Source organism: Phyllobates terribilis, unplaced genomic scaffold, assembly GCF_046119375.1.
Source record: "Phyllobates terribilis strain yellow unplaced genomic scaffold, ASM4611937v1 Scaffold_3329__1_contigs__length_82028, whole genome shotgun sequence".
NCBI classification, from domain to species: Eukaryota; Metazoa; Chordata; class Amphibia; order Anura; family Dendrobatidae; genus Phyllobates; species Phyllobates terribilis.
Window position 1 is genome coordinate 9,432 of NW_027366082.1, and position 18,476 is coordinate 27,907.

General features: G+C 54.7%; 1 protein-coding gene across 1 annotated transcript in view; it reads right to left on the minus strand.

Annotated features, from left to right (window-relative positions):
• Window positions 1-14,137: 14,137 nt before the first annotated feature.
• The window catches only part of DERA (deoxyribose-phosphate aldolase), a 51,415-nt gene continuing 47,076 nt past the window's right edge, over window positions 14,138-18,476 (minus strand). Inside the window, exons 8-9 of the mRNA XM_073669274.1 lie at window positions 15,602-15,751; window positions 14,138-15,368 (exon numbers count right to left, since the gene is read on the minus strand). Coding sequence (XP_073525375.1) covers window positions 15,312-15,368; window positions 15,602-15,751 — 207 coding nt within the window. The 3' untranslated portion in view covers window positions 14,138-15,311. The remainder of the gene's footprint in view (window positions 15,369-15,601; window positions 15,752-18,476) is intronic.

Here is an 18,476-nt window from a genome sequence, read left to right on the forward strand (position 1 = left end):
AGGGGCGAAATGACAGAGAGGGGAAATGACAGAGAGGGGAGAAATGACAGAGAGGGGAGAAATGACAGAGAGGGGAGAAATGACAGAGAGGGGCGAAATGACAGAGAGGGGCGAAATGACAGAGAGGGGCGAAATGACAGAGAGGGGCGAAATGACAGAGAGGGGCGAAATGACAGAGAGGGGCGAAATGACAGAGAGGGGCGAAATGACAGAGAGGGGCGAAATGACAGAGAGGGGCGAAATGACAGAGAGGGGCGAAATGACAGAGAGGGGCGAAATGACAGAGAGGGGCGAAATGACAGAGAGGGGCGAAATGACAGAGAGGGGCGAAATGACAGAGAGGGGCGAAATGACAGAGAGGGGCGAAATGACAGAAAGGAGAAATGACAGAGAGGGGAAATGACAGAGAGGGGAAATGACAGAGAGGGGAAATGACAGAGAGGAGAAATGACAGAGAGGGGAGAAATGACAGAGAGGGGAAATGACAGAGAGGGGAAATGACAGAGAGGGGAGAAATGACAGAGAGGGGAGAAATGACAGAGAGGGGAGAAATGACAGAGAGGGGAGAAATGACAGAGAGGGGAGAAATGACAGAGAGGGGAGAAATGACAGAGAGGAGAAATGACAGAGAGGGGAAATGACAGAGAGGGGAAATGACAGAGAGGGGAAATGACAGAGAGGGGAGAAATGACAGAGAGGGGAGAAATGACAGAGAGAGGGGAAATGACAGAGAGAGGGGAAATGACAGAGAGAGGGGAAATGACAGAGAGAGGGGAAATGACAGAGAGAGGGGAAATGACAGAGAGGGGAGAAATGACAGAGAGGGGAGAAATGACAGAGAGGGGAGAAATGACAGAGAGGGGAGAAATGACAGAGAGGGGAGAAATGACAGAGAGGGGAGAAATGACAGAGAGGGGAGAAATGACAGAGAGGGGAGAAATGACAGAGAGGGGAGAAATGACAGAGAGGGGAGAAATGACAGAGAGGGGAGAAATGACAGAGAGGGGAGAAATGACAGAGAGGGGAGAAATGACAGAGAGGGGAGAAATGACAGAGAGGGGAGAAATGACAGAGAGGGGAGAAATGACAGAGAGGGGAGAAATGACAGAGAGGGGAGAAATGACAGAGAGGGGAGAAATGACAGAGAGGGGAGAAATGACAGAGAGGGGAAATGACAGAGAGGGGAAATGACAGAGAGGGGAAATGACAGAGAGGGGCGAAATGACAGAGAGGGGCGAAATGACAGAGAGGGGCGAAATGACAGAGAGGGGCGAAATGACAGAGAGGGGCGAAATGACAGAGAGGGGCGAAATGACAGAGAGGGGCGAAATGACAGAGAGGGGCGAAATGACAGAGAGGGGCGAAATGACAGAGAGGGGCGAAATGACAGAGAGGGGCGAAATGACAGAGAGGGGCGAAATGACAGAGAGGGGCGAAATGACAGAGAGGGGCGAAATGACAGAGAGGGGCGAAATGACAGAGAGGGGCGAAATGACAGAGAGGGGCGAAATGACAGAGAGGGGCGAAATGACAGAGAGGGGCGAAATGACAGAGAGGGGCGAAATGACAGAGAGGGGCGAAATGACAGAGAGGGGCGAAATGACAGAGAGGGGCGAAATGACAGAGAGGGGCGAAATGACAGAGAGGGGCGAAATGACAGAGAGGGGCGAAATGACAGAGAGGGGCGAAATGACAGAGAGGGGCGAAATGACAGAGAGGGGCGAAATGACAGAGAGGGGCGAAATGACAGAGAGGGGCGAAATGACAGAGAGGGGCGAAATGACAGAGAGGGGCGAAATGACAGAGAGGGGCGAAATGACAGAGAGGGGAAACGACAGAGAGGAGAAACGACAGAGAGGGGCGAAACGACAGAGAGGGGCGAAACGACAGAGAGGGGCGAAACGACAGAGAGGGGCGAAACGACAGAGAGGGGCGAAACGACAGAGAGGGGCGAAACGACAGAGAGGGGCGAAACGACAGAGAGGGGCGAAACGACAGAGAGGGGCGAAACGACAGAGAGGGGCGAAACGACAGAGAGGGGCGAAACGACAGAGAGGGGCGAAACGACAGAGAGGGGCGAAACGACAGAGAGGGGCGAAACGACAGAGAGGGGCGAAACGACAGAGAGGGGCGAAACGACAGAGAGGGGCGAAACGACAGAGAGGGGCGAAACGACAGAGAGGGGCGAAACGACAGAGAGGGGCGAAACGACAGAGAGGGGCGAAACGACAGAGAGGGGCGAAACGACAGAGAGGGGCGAAATGACAGAGAGGGGCGAAATGACAGAGAGGGGAAATGATAGAGAGGGGAAATGATAGAGAGGGGCGAAACGACAGAGAGGGGCGAAATGACAGAGAGGGGCGAAATGACAGAGAGGGGCGAAATGACATAGAGGGGCGAAATGACAGAGGGGCGAAATGACATAGAGGGGCGAAATGACAGAGAGGGGAAATGACAGAGAGGAGAAATGACAGAGAGGAGAAATGACAGAGAGGGGAGAAATGACAGAGAGGGGAAATGACAGAGAGGGGAAATGACAGAGAGGGGAAATGACAGAGAGGGGAAACGACAGAGAGGGGCGAAACGACAGAGAGGGGCGAAATGACAGAGAGGAGAAATGACAGAGAGGGGAAATGACAGAGAGGGGCGAAATGACAGAGAGGAGAAATGACAGAGAGGGGAAATGACAGAGAGGGGAAATGACAGAGAGGGGCGAAATGACAGAGAGGGGAAATGACAGAGAGGAGAAATGACAGAGAGGGGAGAAATGACAGAGAGGGGCGAAATGACAGAGAGGGGCGAAATGACAGAGAGGGGCGAAATGACAGAGAGGGGCGAAATGACAGAGAGGGGAAATGACAGAGAGGGGAAATGACAGAGAGGGGCGAAATGACAGAGAGGGGCGAAATGACAGAGAGGGGCGAAATGACAGAGAGGGGCGAAATGACAGAGAGGGGCGAAATGACAGAGAGGGGCGAAATGACAGAGAGGGGCGAAATGACAGAGAGGGGCGAAATGACAGAGAGGGGCGAAATGACAGAGAGGGGCGAAATGACAGAGAGGGGCGAAATGACAGAGAGGGGCGAAATGACAGAGAGGGGAGGAATGACAGAGAGGGGAGGAATGACAGAGAGGGGCGAAACGACAGAGAGGAGAAATGACAGAGAGGGGAAATGACAGAGAGGGGAAATGACAGAGAGGGGAAATGACAGAGAGGAGAAATGACAGAGAGGGGAGAAATGACAGAGAGGAGAAATGACAGAGAGGGGAAATGACAGAGAGGGGAGAAATGACAGAGAGGAGAAATGACAGAGAGGGGAAATGACAGAGAGGGGAAATGACAGAGAGGGGAAATGACAGAGAGGGGAAATGACAGAGAGGGGAAATGACAGAGAGGGGAAATGACAGAGAGGGGAGAAATGACAGAGAGGAGAAATGACAGAGAGGAGAAATGACAGAGAGGGGAAATGACAGAGAGGGGAAATGACAGAGAGGGGAGAAATGACAGAGAGGAGAGAAATGACAGAGAGGAGAAATGACAGAGAGGAGAAATGACAGAGAGGGGAAATGACAGAGAGGGGAAATGACAGAGAGGAGAAATGACAGAGAGGGGAGAAATGACAGAGAGGAGAGAAATGACAGAGAGGAGAGAAATGACAGAGAGGAGAAATGACAGAGAGGAGAAATGACAGAGAGGAGAAATGACAGAGAGGAGAAATGACAGAGAGGAGAAATGACAGAGAGGAGAAATGACAGAGAGGGGAAATGACAGAGAGGGGAGAAATGACAGAGAGGAGAGAAATGACAGAGAGGAGAGAAATGACAGAGAGGAGAAATGACAGAGAGGAGAAATGACAGAGAGGAGAGAAATGACAGAGAGGAGAAATGACAGAGAGGAGAAATGACAGAGAGGGGCGAAATGACAGAGAGGGGAAATGACAGAGAGGGGCGAAATGACAGAGAGGAGAGAAATGACAGAGAGGAGAAATGACAGAGAGGAGAAATGACAGAGAGGAGAAATGACAGAGAGGAGAGAAATGACAGAGAGGAGAAATGACAGAGAGGAGAAATGACAGAGAGGGGCGAAATGACAGAGAGGGGAAATGACAGAGAGGGGCGAAATGACAGAGAGGAGAGAAATGACAGAGAGGAGAAATGACAGAGAGGAGAAATGACAGAGAGGGGAAATGACAGAGAGGGGAGAAATGACAGAGAGGAGAAATGACAGAGAGGAGAAATGACAGAGAGGGGAAATGACAGAGAGAGGGGAAATGACAGAGAGGGGAAATGACAGAGAGGGGAGAAATGACAGAGAGGAGAGAAATGACAGAGAGGAGAAATGACAGAGAGGAGAAATGACAGAGAGGAGAAATGACAGAGAGGAGAGAAATGACAGAGAGGAGAAATGACAGAGAGGGGAAATGACAGAGAGGGGAAATGACAGAGAGGAGAAATGACAGAGAGGAGAAATGACAGAGAGGGGAAATGACAGAGAGGGGAGAAATGACAGAGAGGAGAGAAATGACAGAGAGGAGAAATGACAGAGAGGAGAAATGACAGAGAGGGGGGAAATGACAGAGAGGGGAAATGACAGAGAGGGGAAATGACAGAGAGGGGAGAAATGACAGAGAGGAGAGAAATGACAGAGAGGAGAAATGACAGAGAGGAGAAATGACAGAGAGGAGAGAAATGACAGAGAGGAGAGAAATGACAGAGAGGAGAAATGACAGAGAGGAGAAATGACAGAGAGGGGAAATGACAGAGAGGGGAAATGACAGAGAGGGGAAATGACAGAGAGGGGAAATGACAGAGAGGAGAAATGACAGAGAGGGGAAATGACAGAGAGGGGCGAAATGACAGAGAGGAGAAATGACAGAGAGGGGAAATGACAGAGAGTTTCACACAGGAAGACAGAAGAAATGGTGGGATCCAGATATAAGGACCACCACAGTTCTGGATGTAGTTCTCCTGTAAGTCATATTCTCCCACAGGAATCTCGCAAAGGAACAATATGGCCGCTGGGTTTCTGCATTTTTACCATCGTAGTGACAACAAACGTGACGGACGTATCCATAATTTGATATTGAGTTTCGTCAGCTGTTTTTTCACAAAGTTTAGAGGTTCTCTGTATTTTGGGTTATTTTCCATACCTCTTCTATCTGAATATTTCCTGTGTGTTGCTTTTGTATTATTAATAAACATTTTTTGATCTCTTGCATTCTATCCGGGAGTGCATGCTCTTTTCTTTGCCCTATGCCCTTTTCTCTTCTTTATACTTATTGATTCCTAGCGTGGGCTTACTATCGCGCCCCTTTGTGCATTTTTCCCGTTTATCATTGAGCGGTTCCCGCTAAATGTGTTGTGTATTTCGAGTTTCTGAGGTTTGTCACTGCCCAAAAACGCAGCAATGCAGCCACAGAAGCATTTAAGTCCCTGAACCCAGATATCTCCACCGACGGATGTGACATCAGATGTTTCCATTTGTGCCACGCAAGGTCTGTGCCGTCGGCCTTAGTGGTGATTGTGATGAAATGCCAGCCGGTGGGTGCAGCTCTCTGGCGCCCCCTTACCTCTCAGGTGAGTCAAGGTACTGCACCTAGAGTAAGTAGTGCCAGGAAGCTGCTACCAGCGGGGGGAAAACACGGTGGTGTGTTGTCCCTTACACGTCACCAATCCGTGACGCCACGATACAGGCACAACTCTCTGGCGCCCCCTTGCCTCTCAGGTCAGTCAAGGTACTGCACCTAGAGTGAGTGGTCGCCGGAAAGGCTGTCCTGTAACCCTCTGGGTATTTGAGGCCCTCTGCAGTGAGGGCGGTATATATATTCCCCTGGCGGCACCAATAATATATATCCACACCTCCGACAGTCACTGCCAGCCTTCCTCAAATCCCCCAGATGGTATGCTGCCACCAGTTCTCGTTTGATACAAGCCCGGTCCGTTAATAGACTTGTTTCGGGTCAGGAACCAACCCGATAGCGTTTCAGCCAAGCGTTTCCGGACCAATGATTCGTATATGCAGAGTAAAGGATACAGCCCACGATTAATTTAGGATTTAATCGATTATAAGATTACACTAGATTACAAGGCTATACAATTAACTATACAACGGCATTTGGCCAGAATAAAAGATACAATTAGAATTACAAAACACGGGAATAACAACGATAAATCAGTTACCGTTCTTGTGGTGCAAGGGAGGATCTGCTATCCCACAGCTTCAAGCTTAGTTGCAGTCGTCCAGGCCTCAGTAGCACATGGCAAAGGTGCTCCTCCCACTCCGAGACCGGGACCCGACGTCAGGAGTTGTTCACATCATCTCCTGGGTCAAACTATTGGGGGTTTTCTGGCTGTCGGCTATACTAAAGTCCTGTCACGCCCACTCTTGGTGATGTCAGTTTACTAAGCCCCGCCCCCCTACCAATACTCATTTTAGTTTCCTTTTAGAAAAGTACCCATAACTTTCCCTGGGGTGATCTCATCGTATCACCAGAGGTCTCGTCGTGATCCTCCTCTTGTGGAGAAGCCATTGACTCTAAGCATGCCTCCCCTGGGACCTTGTATATGGTTCTTCTAACTATCCAGCTTTCCAGGCCACTCATGGATTTATAAGTCTCATCATTGTGTCCGCGGGCACCTTCCTCACATGATACATTCTATTTGGGTTCCCTAACTTGTATCATGTGGTTAGGAATTGATAGTGTATCTTGTAGCTTTGGTGGCCATTTTCCACAAAGAAAGCACATGGTTTTCAGGCTTGCACAAATGGTTTGCAGTGACATCAAGGTGTTAATTACCCCCCTGAGGCCTAGCTGACTCTGTCCAGCTTGGACACAACAAAAACTGGCCCATCTATTTACCATATCAAAGAAGTTTCTGGACACTGATCTCCAGAGGTGGGGGCAAATTGCTCTTTTACCAGGGGCTGCAAAAATGTGACATGGTAGAAGTGTGTGACAATAGGGAATATCCTCAGGTATGACGTATCATACCTCAGATGGCAGCTGATATCATGACAGTGATCATCTCATCTGTTGTAACGAGGATGTCCAATCACACTGGTCCATCCAGCAGATACTCGTTAATTTATCTACACCTAGGAGAGACCGCCAGGGGCCCAGGCATCAGATTCTGGTGGATCTAACCCATAACTCCCCCATATTAAACACCAATACAGAAAGTTCCCTCGCATCAAACCTGGACGTATGAGCCATGGATGTCCTTGTGTGCGCCGTACCGTCTTCAGGAAGTCTTTGTAGGGGGTCAGCCCCTGCCAGGAACTGAATTGCACTGTGACGTTAAGAGACGATGCTCCTCTCTGATTTGTGTGCAATTGGACTAGTTCTTCTTTCGCTGCAGCTTGCTGTGTGTTGTTTGTGCAAGAAGCAGGATGTGAAGAGAGAGACTTGTGCCTGTATAAGGGAGACAGGACAAGTAGTGTGTCCTAACACTGAGGTAAATTAACTATAGGCTTTAAGGGAGAAGAAAGTTCCCGGTTACCGCAGGATCAATTGGCAGGACAGTGTCAGAAGGAAAGAGTTGCATCGCACAGCCAAGATGGTTTTCCCCGAGCACCTGTAACCTGGAGAGCGAAAACAACGCACTGGTACCAATGATTACTCAGCATTAAAAGTGGGATGAGATTTGCCTTTGTCCAGAAGAAGACGGATCCGTTAACCTGGAGGAAGCGGTCAAGACAACAAACTCAGCTCCACTACACTGAAACTAAGCAGAAGCTATTAGACTTTCTCCTAAGTGCTATAGAACTTTAAGTGTGACACCGGTGTTCAACTGTGTTAGGATGTAGAGCAAGTTCCTCTATCTAGGGCGCTGGAGCACTGCGGCCCGATTATCAGAAGCCAGGTAGGAATTTAGAAGAGAGTAGATTGTAGAAATTGCTTATATACTGTTTGTATTGATCTTTGCATTGCCGTAGCTGGAGCACAGCTTGTGTGACACTCTCCGGCTATCCCTCCCTGTGAAGAATATTCAAGATAATCCCATGTCAATTATTGTGCCCTGTTTGGCAGTGATTATAGAGATCTTCAATGTACAGTGTAATTCGACACTCCGGCAAGGTAGGGGGCCGAGAGGCAGGGAGGGACATACCTGACAGCAGCTGTGAGCTGCACAGGACGACCCCCTGTGGATCCAGTCATGCGGCTTCCTTTGTGTCAAATATTATAATTCAACACCAAGTTATGGGAATACAATACATCCCAGTGATACACCAAGTCGATTTTTGGAAACCCAAGAGAATGGGGAATGTCACCCGGGCTATCAGCACAGTACACCTCATAGGGAAAGGGAGATACATGGTACAACCTTGTGGGAGCCCCTAGGGCCCCGATGCTTGGTATTCACGCATAGCAGGGGCCCAGCTGGATCCGATGACACCAGAACCGGATCCCTAGGACCATCCATTAAGGAGGTATAGCCCATTTTAGTTTTTAGCGTTTGTAGTTGAGAGAGACCAGGGGTGGAGATTTAAGTCCAACCAGGGGGCAGTAAGGAGAGTGACCCAGAGAGGTTAAGAGGCCCTGCAGCTAGAGCCCAGTGTCTTTTTCCTTGGGAGGTCGTGACTAGTGTTGAGCGAGTATGTTCTATTAACCCTTTCGCCGAGTATGCTCGGCCCAAGCTCTGAGTATTTACAGCTGCTTGGTGATATGGTTAAATCGCTCCCGTGTGCATGATTTGCAGCTTTATTACATGTGAGGAATGTGTAAGAAATAGACATTCCTCACATGTAGTAAAACTGTCAAACAGTTGCAATTAATGCACACAGGAGCGATTCAACCATATCACCGAGCAGCTGTAAATACTCGGTGCTCGAGCTGAGCATACTCGGACAGAACATACTCGCTGAACCCTAGTCGTGACGTCACGTCGTGTAGGAGAAGTCCTGCAACAAAGAGAGAGGGCCCCATAAGCCTCCCATGTGTCAGCTCTTCCCCCGAAAGCCAGGTCGTCCATCTGACTGGTAACTGACTCTTAATAACTGCTTTATATCTTTTGTACCCCTACTATTGTGTTTTCCAATCTGACCATTGTGTACGTATAACCTTTATGTATATAGTGTATTGTCTAGTGTGCCCTTAAGGCAATTAAATATATCATTTAACCTTGGGCTGCTCTTTTATCTCAATCCACAAACTCTCACGTCCGTTGTTCGGTCCAATGAACACGCTACCGGGCTGGTTTCTAGCCCAATATAAATCCCTTTATATCTAATAGAAACTGGTGGCAGCTCTCCCACGCCAACCAGGCTCTGCTTCACTGGAGCTAGTGAAGGAGCCTCTCAGCCTGTCAGCAAGTGTGGTGCCACATCAGTGACTGAGTGGGCCACCTCTTCTTACTCCCTGGTGCCTTCCTGTACCCATGTGGACAGGGGGTGTCTGAGTAGAACTGTACCAATCTGACCTTAAGCGTCCTCGAGGGGGTGCGGAACGTCATGTTGGTGCAAAGGGCAGATCCGTATCACGTGATCCGTCTGACGTAATAGTGACGTCGGGCGGGTGGCAGGGTGTGGATCCATCACAAGTGGTGGCAGCGGTGGAATTCGTCTCTCTGCTGCCATTTCTTCACACTCCTTGTATCTATTATTGCTATTATCATTAAGAGAACCGTTAGTCTTATTTTCCGGCATATAATCCTCTGTCTTTCAATAAAGCACCCGCACCAATTACAGGCACCAGGAGTAACTGCACAGCTCCATCCGGGGCTCTACAGACCGGACTGTAACTCATCTATTAAGAGTTGTGGGAAGTAGCGTTCCCCAAAAGTATGTACCCTCTGCTCCCTGTCCACAGCCAAGGCTAACAGGTGGATAGGATCCAGATTGCCGTCCCCATAGACAATCATTAGTAGAGCTCCGCCACTTCAGTACTGACATAGGAGGCCATCTCCCCTACCGTGCAGGACAGGACCGACCAGGTCAGCTGCGCGGGACCAGACCGACCAGGTCAGCCGCGCGGGACCAGACCGACCAGGTCAGCCGCGCGGGACCAGACCGACCAGGTCAGCCGCGCGGGACCAGACCGACCAGGTCAGCCGCTCGGGACCAGACCGACCAGGTCAGCCGCTCGGGACCAGACCGCCCAGGTCAGCCGCGCGGGACCAGACCGCCCAGGTCAGCCGCGCGGGACCAGACCGCACAGATCAGCCGCGGGGGACAAGACCGCACAGATCAGCCGCGCGGGACCAGACCGCACAGATCAGCCGCGCGGGACCAGACCCCATTAGATGTAATTCAGGGCAGTCGACACCATCCGTGTCCTTCACCTGGAGGTTCTGGTGCTCTGACAAAACAGAAATCTGGAAATGCCAATATAGCTGTGAACGCTACGACAGTCAACCCTGAGGGCAACTATGACAACTTCTCACTCCATGGCTGGAGGCCTCCATACCAGAGTCAGCGACCACTGCACGTGCTGCCAGCAGGAGAGGATGCAGCACCGTTTCGGGGAGCAGAGAAGGCACCATCGCAGGAGGGAGCATCAGTCGCTCTGAGGTCTGCGTGTTGTGTCTGTTGCAGGCTTATTTTACGCTCAGATCTCAGTATCTAAGTTTCAGCTCCCAGTAATTTCCTTCCTAATATGATCCGAGGTGCAAAACGGGTGTAAATTGTGGAAAATATTCTGCACTAAATTAAAAAAAGAACCTGGCAGCATGAGAATGACGATTGGCGGCCAGCGATAGTCATGAGCTGCTTCTCACCGCAGGACAGTGTTCTCATGGTCAGTCATATCCTATCGCCATTGTGACCAGACCGGCTGCTGCAAGGAACAGAGACACTCGGCAGAAGTGGAGAGCGAGATCCCTGCACCTCACAAGTCTCAGAGGGACCCTGCTGCCCCCAATATCTTATACAGTCTGAAGGCAGACCCCATCAGGAGTCATCATGGAGACATCAAGTCAGAGGAGAACTGCGCACCTGGAGCTCCATGATAGTAATGTCAGAGGCCAAATATTCTCCTGCGCCATCCGCAAACAGATAGAAGAGGTAGAGACCAGCCCCAGGAGTAGAGGCAGCCAGAGGGACCGTCGCCTGGTGGCTGTCCAGAAGTAGCAGAACTACAACTCGCAGCATGCACTGATGATCAAAACCCTTCCCTCCGCAGCCAACTTTGGTTTTTTGCGTTTTCCTTTCTATCCTCTCCTTTTGTAAGACGTACGAGGGCTCGGTTATCACTCCGTAAGTCACACCGCTCATCTAGAGTAAGCTACTGGTTGTACAACTCTGAACGTCGCACCGCTCATCTACTGGAAGTCACTCATCGTACTGCTCCTCTAGAGGAAGCCGCTGGTCATACCACTGGTCTACAAGAAGCTACTGGTCTGAACATTGCACGGCTCGTCTACAGGATGCCGCTCATCATACCTGTCACGTTATTGCCATTGACAATGCACATCTACCCTGTCCCTCGAGCTAAGGGAACCCTTGGCTATCCCTGACCTCTGGATTACTCCTGATGGTGGAGATGCCTTGGTCTCTTACCTTGCTATGGTACTATAATAATACTTATCTGTTCCCTTGCCCATCCAGGGAGGTATGAGACAGACGTGTATAGGATAACACAAACCAGACAGACAGGGGTAAACAAACAAGGATAAAAGAAAACTACAATCATACACACACTCACAAAACAACAGAGTGGGAAACGGGAGGAATAGGGTCTCACTAAAGCAGGGAGTTGACTATCCCCTTCTGCTCCTCGATATCCGACTAATATGGACATAGCCTAAAGTACAGTTTGCAGGCATCCCTAAACACCACAAACTTGTCCCGACCCCAAGAGAACCTATCCGGCAAAGCTAGTCTAGGATCAGACCGGTATTGCCCGGGAACAGCGGACACTAACCTGGAGCCAAAGGTGGGAGCGGCAAAGCAAATGAATAGAGGTCTGCCACTTCCAAACAAAGCTTTTGTAAATGCTCTGTCAGAGCAGCCAGAGGATTCATAGTTGATCCAGATAAGGTGCACCCAGTGATAATGTCACGGTATTGCCAGGGACAATGGGCACCTACCCTGTCCCTCGAGCTGGGGGAACCCTATGCTATCAAGTTACCCCGGAATACTCCTGATGGTGGAGACGCCATGGTCTCGTACCTTGCTATGCTCCTAAAATAACATTTATCTGTTCCTGCCACCACCCAGGGAGGTATGAGACAGAAGTGTATAGGATAACACAAACCAGACAGACAGGGGTAAAAGAAAACTACAATCATATAAAACCACTCACAAAACAACAGAGTGGGAAACGGGGAGGGATAGGGAGAAGGAAACAAAATGAGAAGAGGATTAGGAGGAATCACACAAACCAACTCCACGCAGAAATCTCCTGAATACAACTCCAATCACCTGCTACAAACTTGAACACTCCAACAACTCCAAACCAGGTAGTGGTAAAACTATCACTGGCAAGCTCAGAAGCCAGGAGGAGGGTTCTTATATCTGCTGGAAGTAACAAACTCAGAACAGCTGATACAACCCAAGACAGAGAACTCCTAGAGTCCAACTAAGCAGTTTAACCCTTGCAGCACCGGAACATAGGACAGTGAAGCCGTTCTAAACTACGATAGGTGTGTCACCTGATGCTGCGATCATCTGACCCACACACTGTCGCAGTATCCCCTAGACCAGGGTTCCCCAACTCCAGTCCTCAAGGCCCACCAACAGGTCATGTTTTCAGGATTTCCTTAGTATTGCACAGGTGATGTAATTATTGCCTGTGCAGGTGATGTAATTATCACCTGTGCAATACTAAGGAAATCCTGAAAACATGACCTGTTGGTGGGCCTTGAGGACTGGAGTTGAGGAACCCTGCCCTAGACAGTACCGCTCGGCTACAGCAAGCCACTCGTGTCGCATCTACATGAAACTGCTCGTCGTACTGCTCTGTACGTCGCACCGCTCGTCTAGAGGAAACCACTTGTTTCACCGCTCTATACGTTGCAACACTCAACTATAGGAAGCCGCTCATCGCCCCACTCTCTACATCACATCACTCATGTACGGGAAGCCGCTTGTCCAACCGCCCGTCTACGGGAAGTCGCTTGTCCAACCGCCCGTCTACGGGAAGCCGCTTGTCCAACCGCCCGTCTACGGGAAGCCGCTTGTCCAACCACCTGTCTACGGGAACCACTTGAGTGAAAATCTGAGGTTGTGGGTTGTAATAATCACCCAGGCAGGTTAACGATGCAACTATTTTTTATTCCTTACATCCAAGGTTTTACAACATCTCCATGTAAATGGCCAAAATACATTGCCCGCCAGTCCACAAGATCTCCCCGCGAAAGTAGTCCCACTGCCTCCGTACCAGGAGATATTCACTGTCTCCTAACTTTTGGTTGGTTCATAGATTTCGTATCTCTTGTCAGTATAGTCTGTACCCACAGTCCACGATCCTCCAGACGACAGATAACATGACTGAAGCCCATATATCCAGCAGCGTGTGTCCAGCCCAGCCGGCAACCGATTTTCAAACTTCATAGGCCATCCATCCATGGGCTCCAGACCCTCACCCATTGATCCTAGCCTTTTGAGGTCACTTCACACAACACTCACTTAAAAACGTGGCTTAATTGTCCTCCCTCTCCTGGGATCAGTTCCCTGGATGGGCAGAAGTGTTCACACCTCCACCTTAGACATTTGCTTTTAGCTCAAAGAACGAGGAATATGCCAGAAGCCCATCACTTGGGATTGCATGTGAGACCCCTTGTGGTGATGGCTCCGTTGGGTCTACTTTCCCCATCCACACAATGGGACTAGTGGCTGGGAGAACAATGGCTTGATTGCTTTCATTGATTACCAATTTTGGGTCTAGCCTTATGTATGCATATGATCCAGCCTGCATGTCTTCCTCTGCTTACTGTCACTGAATGGAAACATTGATTCCGGAGGCTGAACTGATGAGCAACCAAATCTCTAATACAACACTACAATAAGATTGATGTAACCGGTGCTCCGTGCTGGAAAAAGTCTGCATCTCTTAGAGCCACAGATTGCGCTCTACGTCCATTGGTCCAATAGTCTTTATAACAAGGCCAGCATCTCACAACTTGTTGTCAAAGTAATAATTTAAGAACAGAGGTCGCTCTACTGACTAATTTCATGAGTAAGCAAGCACACAAGACAGAACGAGAACAGAGCATTTATTCAAAATAGACCGGACATAGGACGAACCGCCGGGGAAGAACTGAACACAGGGCGAGCCGCCGGGGGAGGACCGGACAAAGGGGGAGCCGCCGGGGGAGGACCGGACAAAGGGCGAGCCGCCGGGGGAGGACCGGACAAAGGGCGAGCCGCCGGGGGAGGACCGGACAAAGGGCGAGCCGCCGGGGGAGGACCGGACAAAGGGCGAGCCCAAGCCGCCGGGGGAGGACCGGACAAAGGGCGAGCTGCCGGGGGAAAAACTGGACACAGGGCGAGCCGCCGGGGGAAAAACTGGACACAGGGCGAGCCGCCGGGGGAAAAACTGGACACAGGGCGAGCCGCCGGGGGAAAAACTGGACACAGGGCGAGGCGCCGGGGGAAAAACTGGACACAGGGCGAGGCGCCGGGGGAAAAACTGGACACAGGGCGAGGCGCCGGGGGAAAAACTGGACACAGGGCGAGGCGCCGGGGGAAAAACTGGACACAGGGCGAGCCGCCGGGGGGAAAAACTGGACACAGGGCGAGCCGCCGGGGGAAAAACTGGACACAGGGCGAGCCGCCGGGGGAAAAACTGGACACACGGCGAGCCGCCGGGGGAAAAACTGGACACAGGGCGAGCCGCCGGGGGTTAAAACTGGACACAGGGCGAGCCGCCGGGGGTTAAAACTGGACACAGGGCGAGCCGCCGGGGGTTAAAACTGGACCCAGGGCGAGCCGCCGGGGGAAAAACTGGACACAGGGCGAGCCGCCGGGGGAGGACCGGACAAAGGGCAAGCTCCCGGGGGAAAACTGGACACCGGGCGAGCCGCCGGGGGAAAACTGGACACAGGGCGAGCCGCCGGGGAAGAACCGGACAAAGGGCGAGCCTCCACGTAGTGCAGATGCCTAATGACTTCAGGGCCAGAGCCTCCATAAGAGCTGGTCACTTTCCGCCTGTCTCCTCGGGCTATTGTTCAGTAGACGGTGGGGCAGCTGCTTTTCCGAGGACATTGTTATGATTTGTGTAGCTGTGTGGTGGCCGGGGGGAGGGGCACAGCACTGTGGAGCCCACCACCCTATCCTCAGCATCTTCATGGCAGAGGGCACAGTTTATCCAGCCACGAGTTGCATCCGGTGAGGTCGGCCTGTTATGAAGGGTCATCGGGATGAGGAGGTCTCAGGCCATCGGCAGATCATGATGCGCAGCGTAACGACCAGTCACATGGTGATAAATCTGGAAGAAAGGTCACAGATGGAGGCGTCTGTGCCATGGTGACCCCAATAAGCGCCCCCTGGTGTCCCTCACACCCCCCCCCCGCCCGATATGCGGCCCCTGGTATTCCTCACCCCAAGATAAGCGGCCCCTGATATCCCCCATGATCCCAATAAGCAGTCCCTGGTATTCCTCACCCCCCTGACGAGCGACCCCTGGTATTCCTCCCCGCAGATGGCAGAGCCGGCACTCACCTGTCTCTCTATGTCTCCCAGCAGAGTACTGGCCCCGATGCGGAACAGCTGCGGCGTCAGCCAATCATCTCCCAGCTCCTCCTTAATCAGTGACAGCCAGACCAGCGCCTCCTTCGCACTGCGGATCCCTCCCGCCGGCTTAAAGCCCACCTGATGGACAACATGAGAGATGATGAGAACGGGGGTCTCAGTCAGAGAAGGGCAGGCGGCATTTAAATCATAAGTAATGGCGCCCCTTTACTGAAGATAAATCTTCTGGAGATAATGGCCCAATATCCTCATATGTTGCATCAAACTCGTCAGACAGGAATATCCCGTCCTCAGGCAGTCCGCTCCCGGCAAGGGGCACCGCTCCCAAAACAGGCGGCTCCAAGCACGGGGTACCTGGCACGGGGCCCCGCTCCCAGGAAAGGCCGCTACAGGGACCCGCTCCCAGGACAGGCCGCTCCAGGCACGAGGCTCCGCTCCCAGGACAGGCCGCTCCAGGCACGGGGCCCCGCTCCCAGGACAGGCCGCTCCCGGCACGGGGCCCCGCTCCCAGGAAAGGCCGCTACAGGCACCGCTCCCAGGACAGGCCGCTCCAGGGACGCGCTCCCAGGACAGGCCGCTCCCGGCACGGGGCCCCGCTCCCAGGACAGGCCGCTCCCGGCACGGGGCCCCGCTCCCAGGACAGGCCGCTCCCGGCACGGGGCCCCGCTCCCAGGACAGGCCGCTCCAGGCACGGGGCCCCGCTCCCAAAACAGGCAGCTCCAGGCACGGGGCACCGCTCCCAGGACAGGCCGCTCCCGGCACGGGGCCCCGCTCCCAGGACAGGCCGCTCCCGGCACGGGGCCCCGCTCCCAGGACAGGCCGCTCCAGGCACGGGGCACCGCTCCCAAAACAGGCCGCTCCAGGCACGGGGCACCGCTCCCAGGACAGGCCGCTCCCGGCACGGGGCACCGCTCCCAGGACAGGCCGCTCCCGGCACGGGGCCCCGCTCCCAGGACAGGCCGCTCCCGGCACGGGGCCCCGCTCCCAGGACAGGCCGCTCCCGGCACGGGGCCCCGCTCCCAGGACAGGCCGCTCCCGGCACGGGGCCCCGCTCCCAGGACAGGCCGCTCCAGGCACGGGGCACCGCTCCCAAAACAGGCGGCTGCAAGCACGGGGTACCTGGCACGGGGCCCCGCTCCCAGGAAAGGCCGCTACAGGCACCGCTCCCAGGACAGGCCGCTCCGGGGAACCGCTCCCAGGACAGGGCGCTCCGGGGACCCGCTCCCAGGACAGGCCGCTCCGGGGACCCGCTCCCAGGACAGGCCGCTCCGGGGACCCGCTCCCAGGACAGGCCGCTCCGGGGACCCGCTCCCAGGACAGGCCGCTCCCGGCACGGGGCCCCGCTCCCAGGACTGGCCGCTCCCGGCACGGGGCCCCGCTCCCAGGACTGGCCGCTCCCGGCACGGGGCCCCGCTCCCAGGACTGGCCGCTCCCGGCACGGGGCCCCGCTCCCAGGACTGGCCGCTCCCGGCACGGGGCCCCGCTCCCAGGACAGGCCGCTCCCGACACGGGGCCCCGCTCCCAGGACAGGCCGCTCCCGACACGGGGCCCCGCTCCCAGGACAGGCCGCTCCCGGCACGGGGCCCCGCTCCCAGGACAGGCCGCTCCAGGCACGGGGCACCGCTCCCAAAACAGGCGGCTCCAAGCACGGGGTACCTGGCACGGGGCCCCGCTCCCAGGAAAGGCCGCTCCAGGGACCCGCTCCCAGGAAAGGCCGCTCCAGGGACCCGCTCCCAGGAAAGGCCGCTCCAGGGACCCGCTCCCAGGAAAGGCCGCTCCAGGCACGGGGCACCGCTCCCAGGAAAGGCCGCTCCAGGGACGGGGCCCCGCTCCCAGGAAAGGCCGCTCCAGGGCCCCGCTCCCAGGAAAGGCCGCTCCAGGGACGGGGCCCCGCTCCCAGGAAAGGCCGCTCCAGGGACGGGGCCCCGCTCCCAGGAAAGGCCGCTCCAGGGACGGGGCCCCGCTCCCAGGAAAGGCCGCTCCAGGGACGGGGCCCCGCTCCAGGGACGGGGCCCCGCTCCCAGGAAAGGCCGCTCCAGGGACGGGGCCCCGCTCCCAGGAAAGGGGCCCCGCTCCCAGGAAAGGCCGCTCCAGGGACGGGGCCCCGCTCCCAGGAAAGGCCGCTCCAGGGACGGGGCCCCGCTCCCAGGAAAGGCCGCTCCAGGGACGGGGCCCCGCTCCCAGGAAAGGCCGCTCCAGGGACGGGGCCCCGCTCCCAGGAAAGGCCGCTCCAGGGACGGGGCCCCGCTCCCAGGAAAGGCCGCTCCAGGGACGGGGCCCCGCTCCCAGGAAAGGCCGCTCCAGGGATCCGCTCCCAGGAAAGGCCGCTCCAGGCACGGGGCACCGCTCCCAGGAAAGGCCACTCCAGGCACGGGGCACCGCTCCCAGGAAAGGCCGCTCCAGGGCCCCGCTCCCAGGAAAGGCCGCTCCAGGGACCCGCTCCCAGGACAGGCCGCTCCAGGCACGGGGCACCGCTCCCAGGACAGGCCGCTCCAGGGCCCCGCTCCCAGGAAAGGCCGCTCCAGGGACCCGCTCCCAGGAAAGGCCGCTCCAGGGACCCGCTCCAGGGACCCGCTCCCAGGAAAGGCCGCTTCAGGGACCCGCTCCCAGGAAAGGCCGCTCCAGGGACCCGTTCCCAGGAAAGGCCGCTCCAGGGATCCGCTCCCAGGAAAGGCCGCTCCAGGGATCCGCTCCCAGGAAAGGCCGCTCCAGGGATCCGCTCCCAGGAAAGGCCGCTCCAGGGCCCCGCTCCCAGGAAAGGCCGCTCCAGGGACCCGCTCCCAGGACAGGCCGCTCCAGGCACGGGGCACCGCTCCCAGGACAGGCCGCTCCAGGGCCCCGCTCC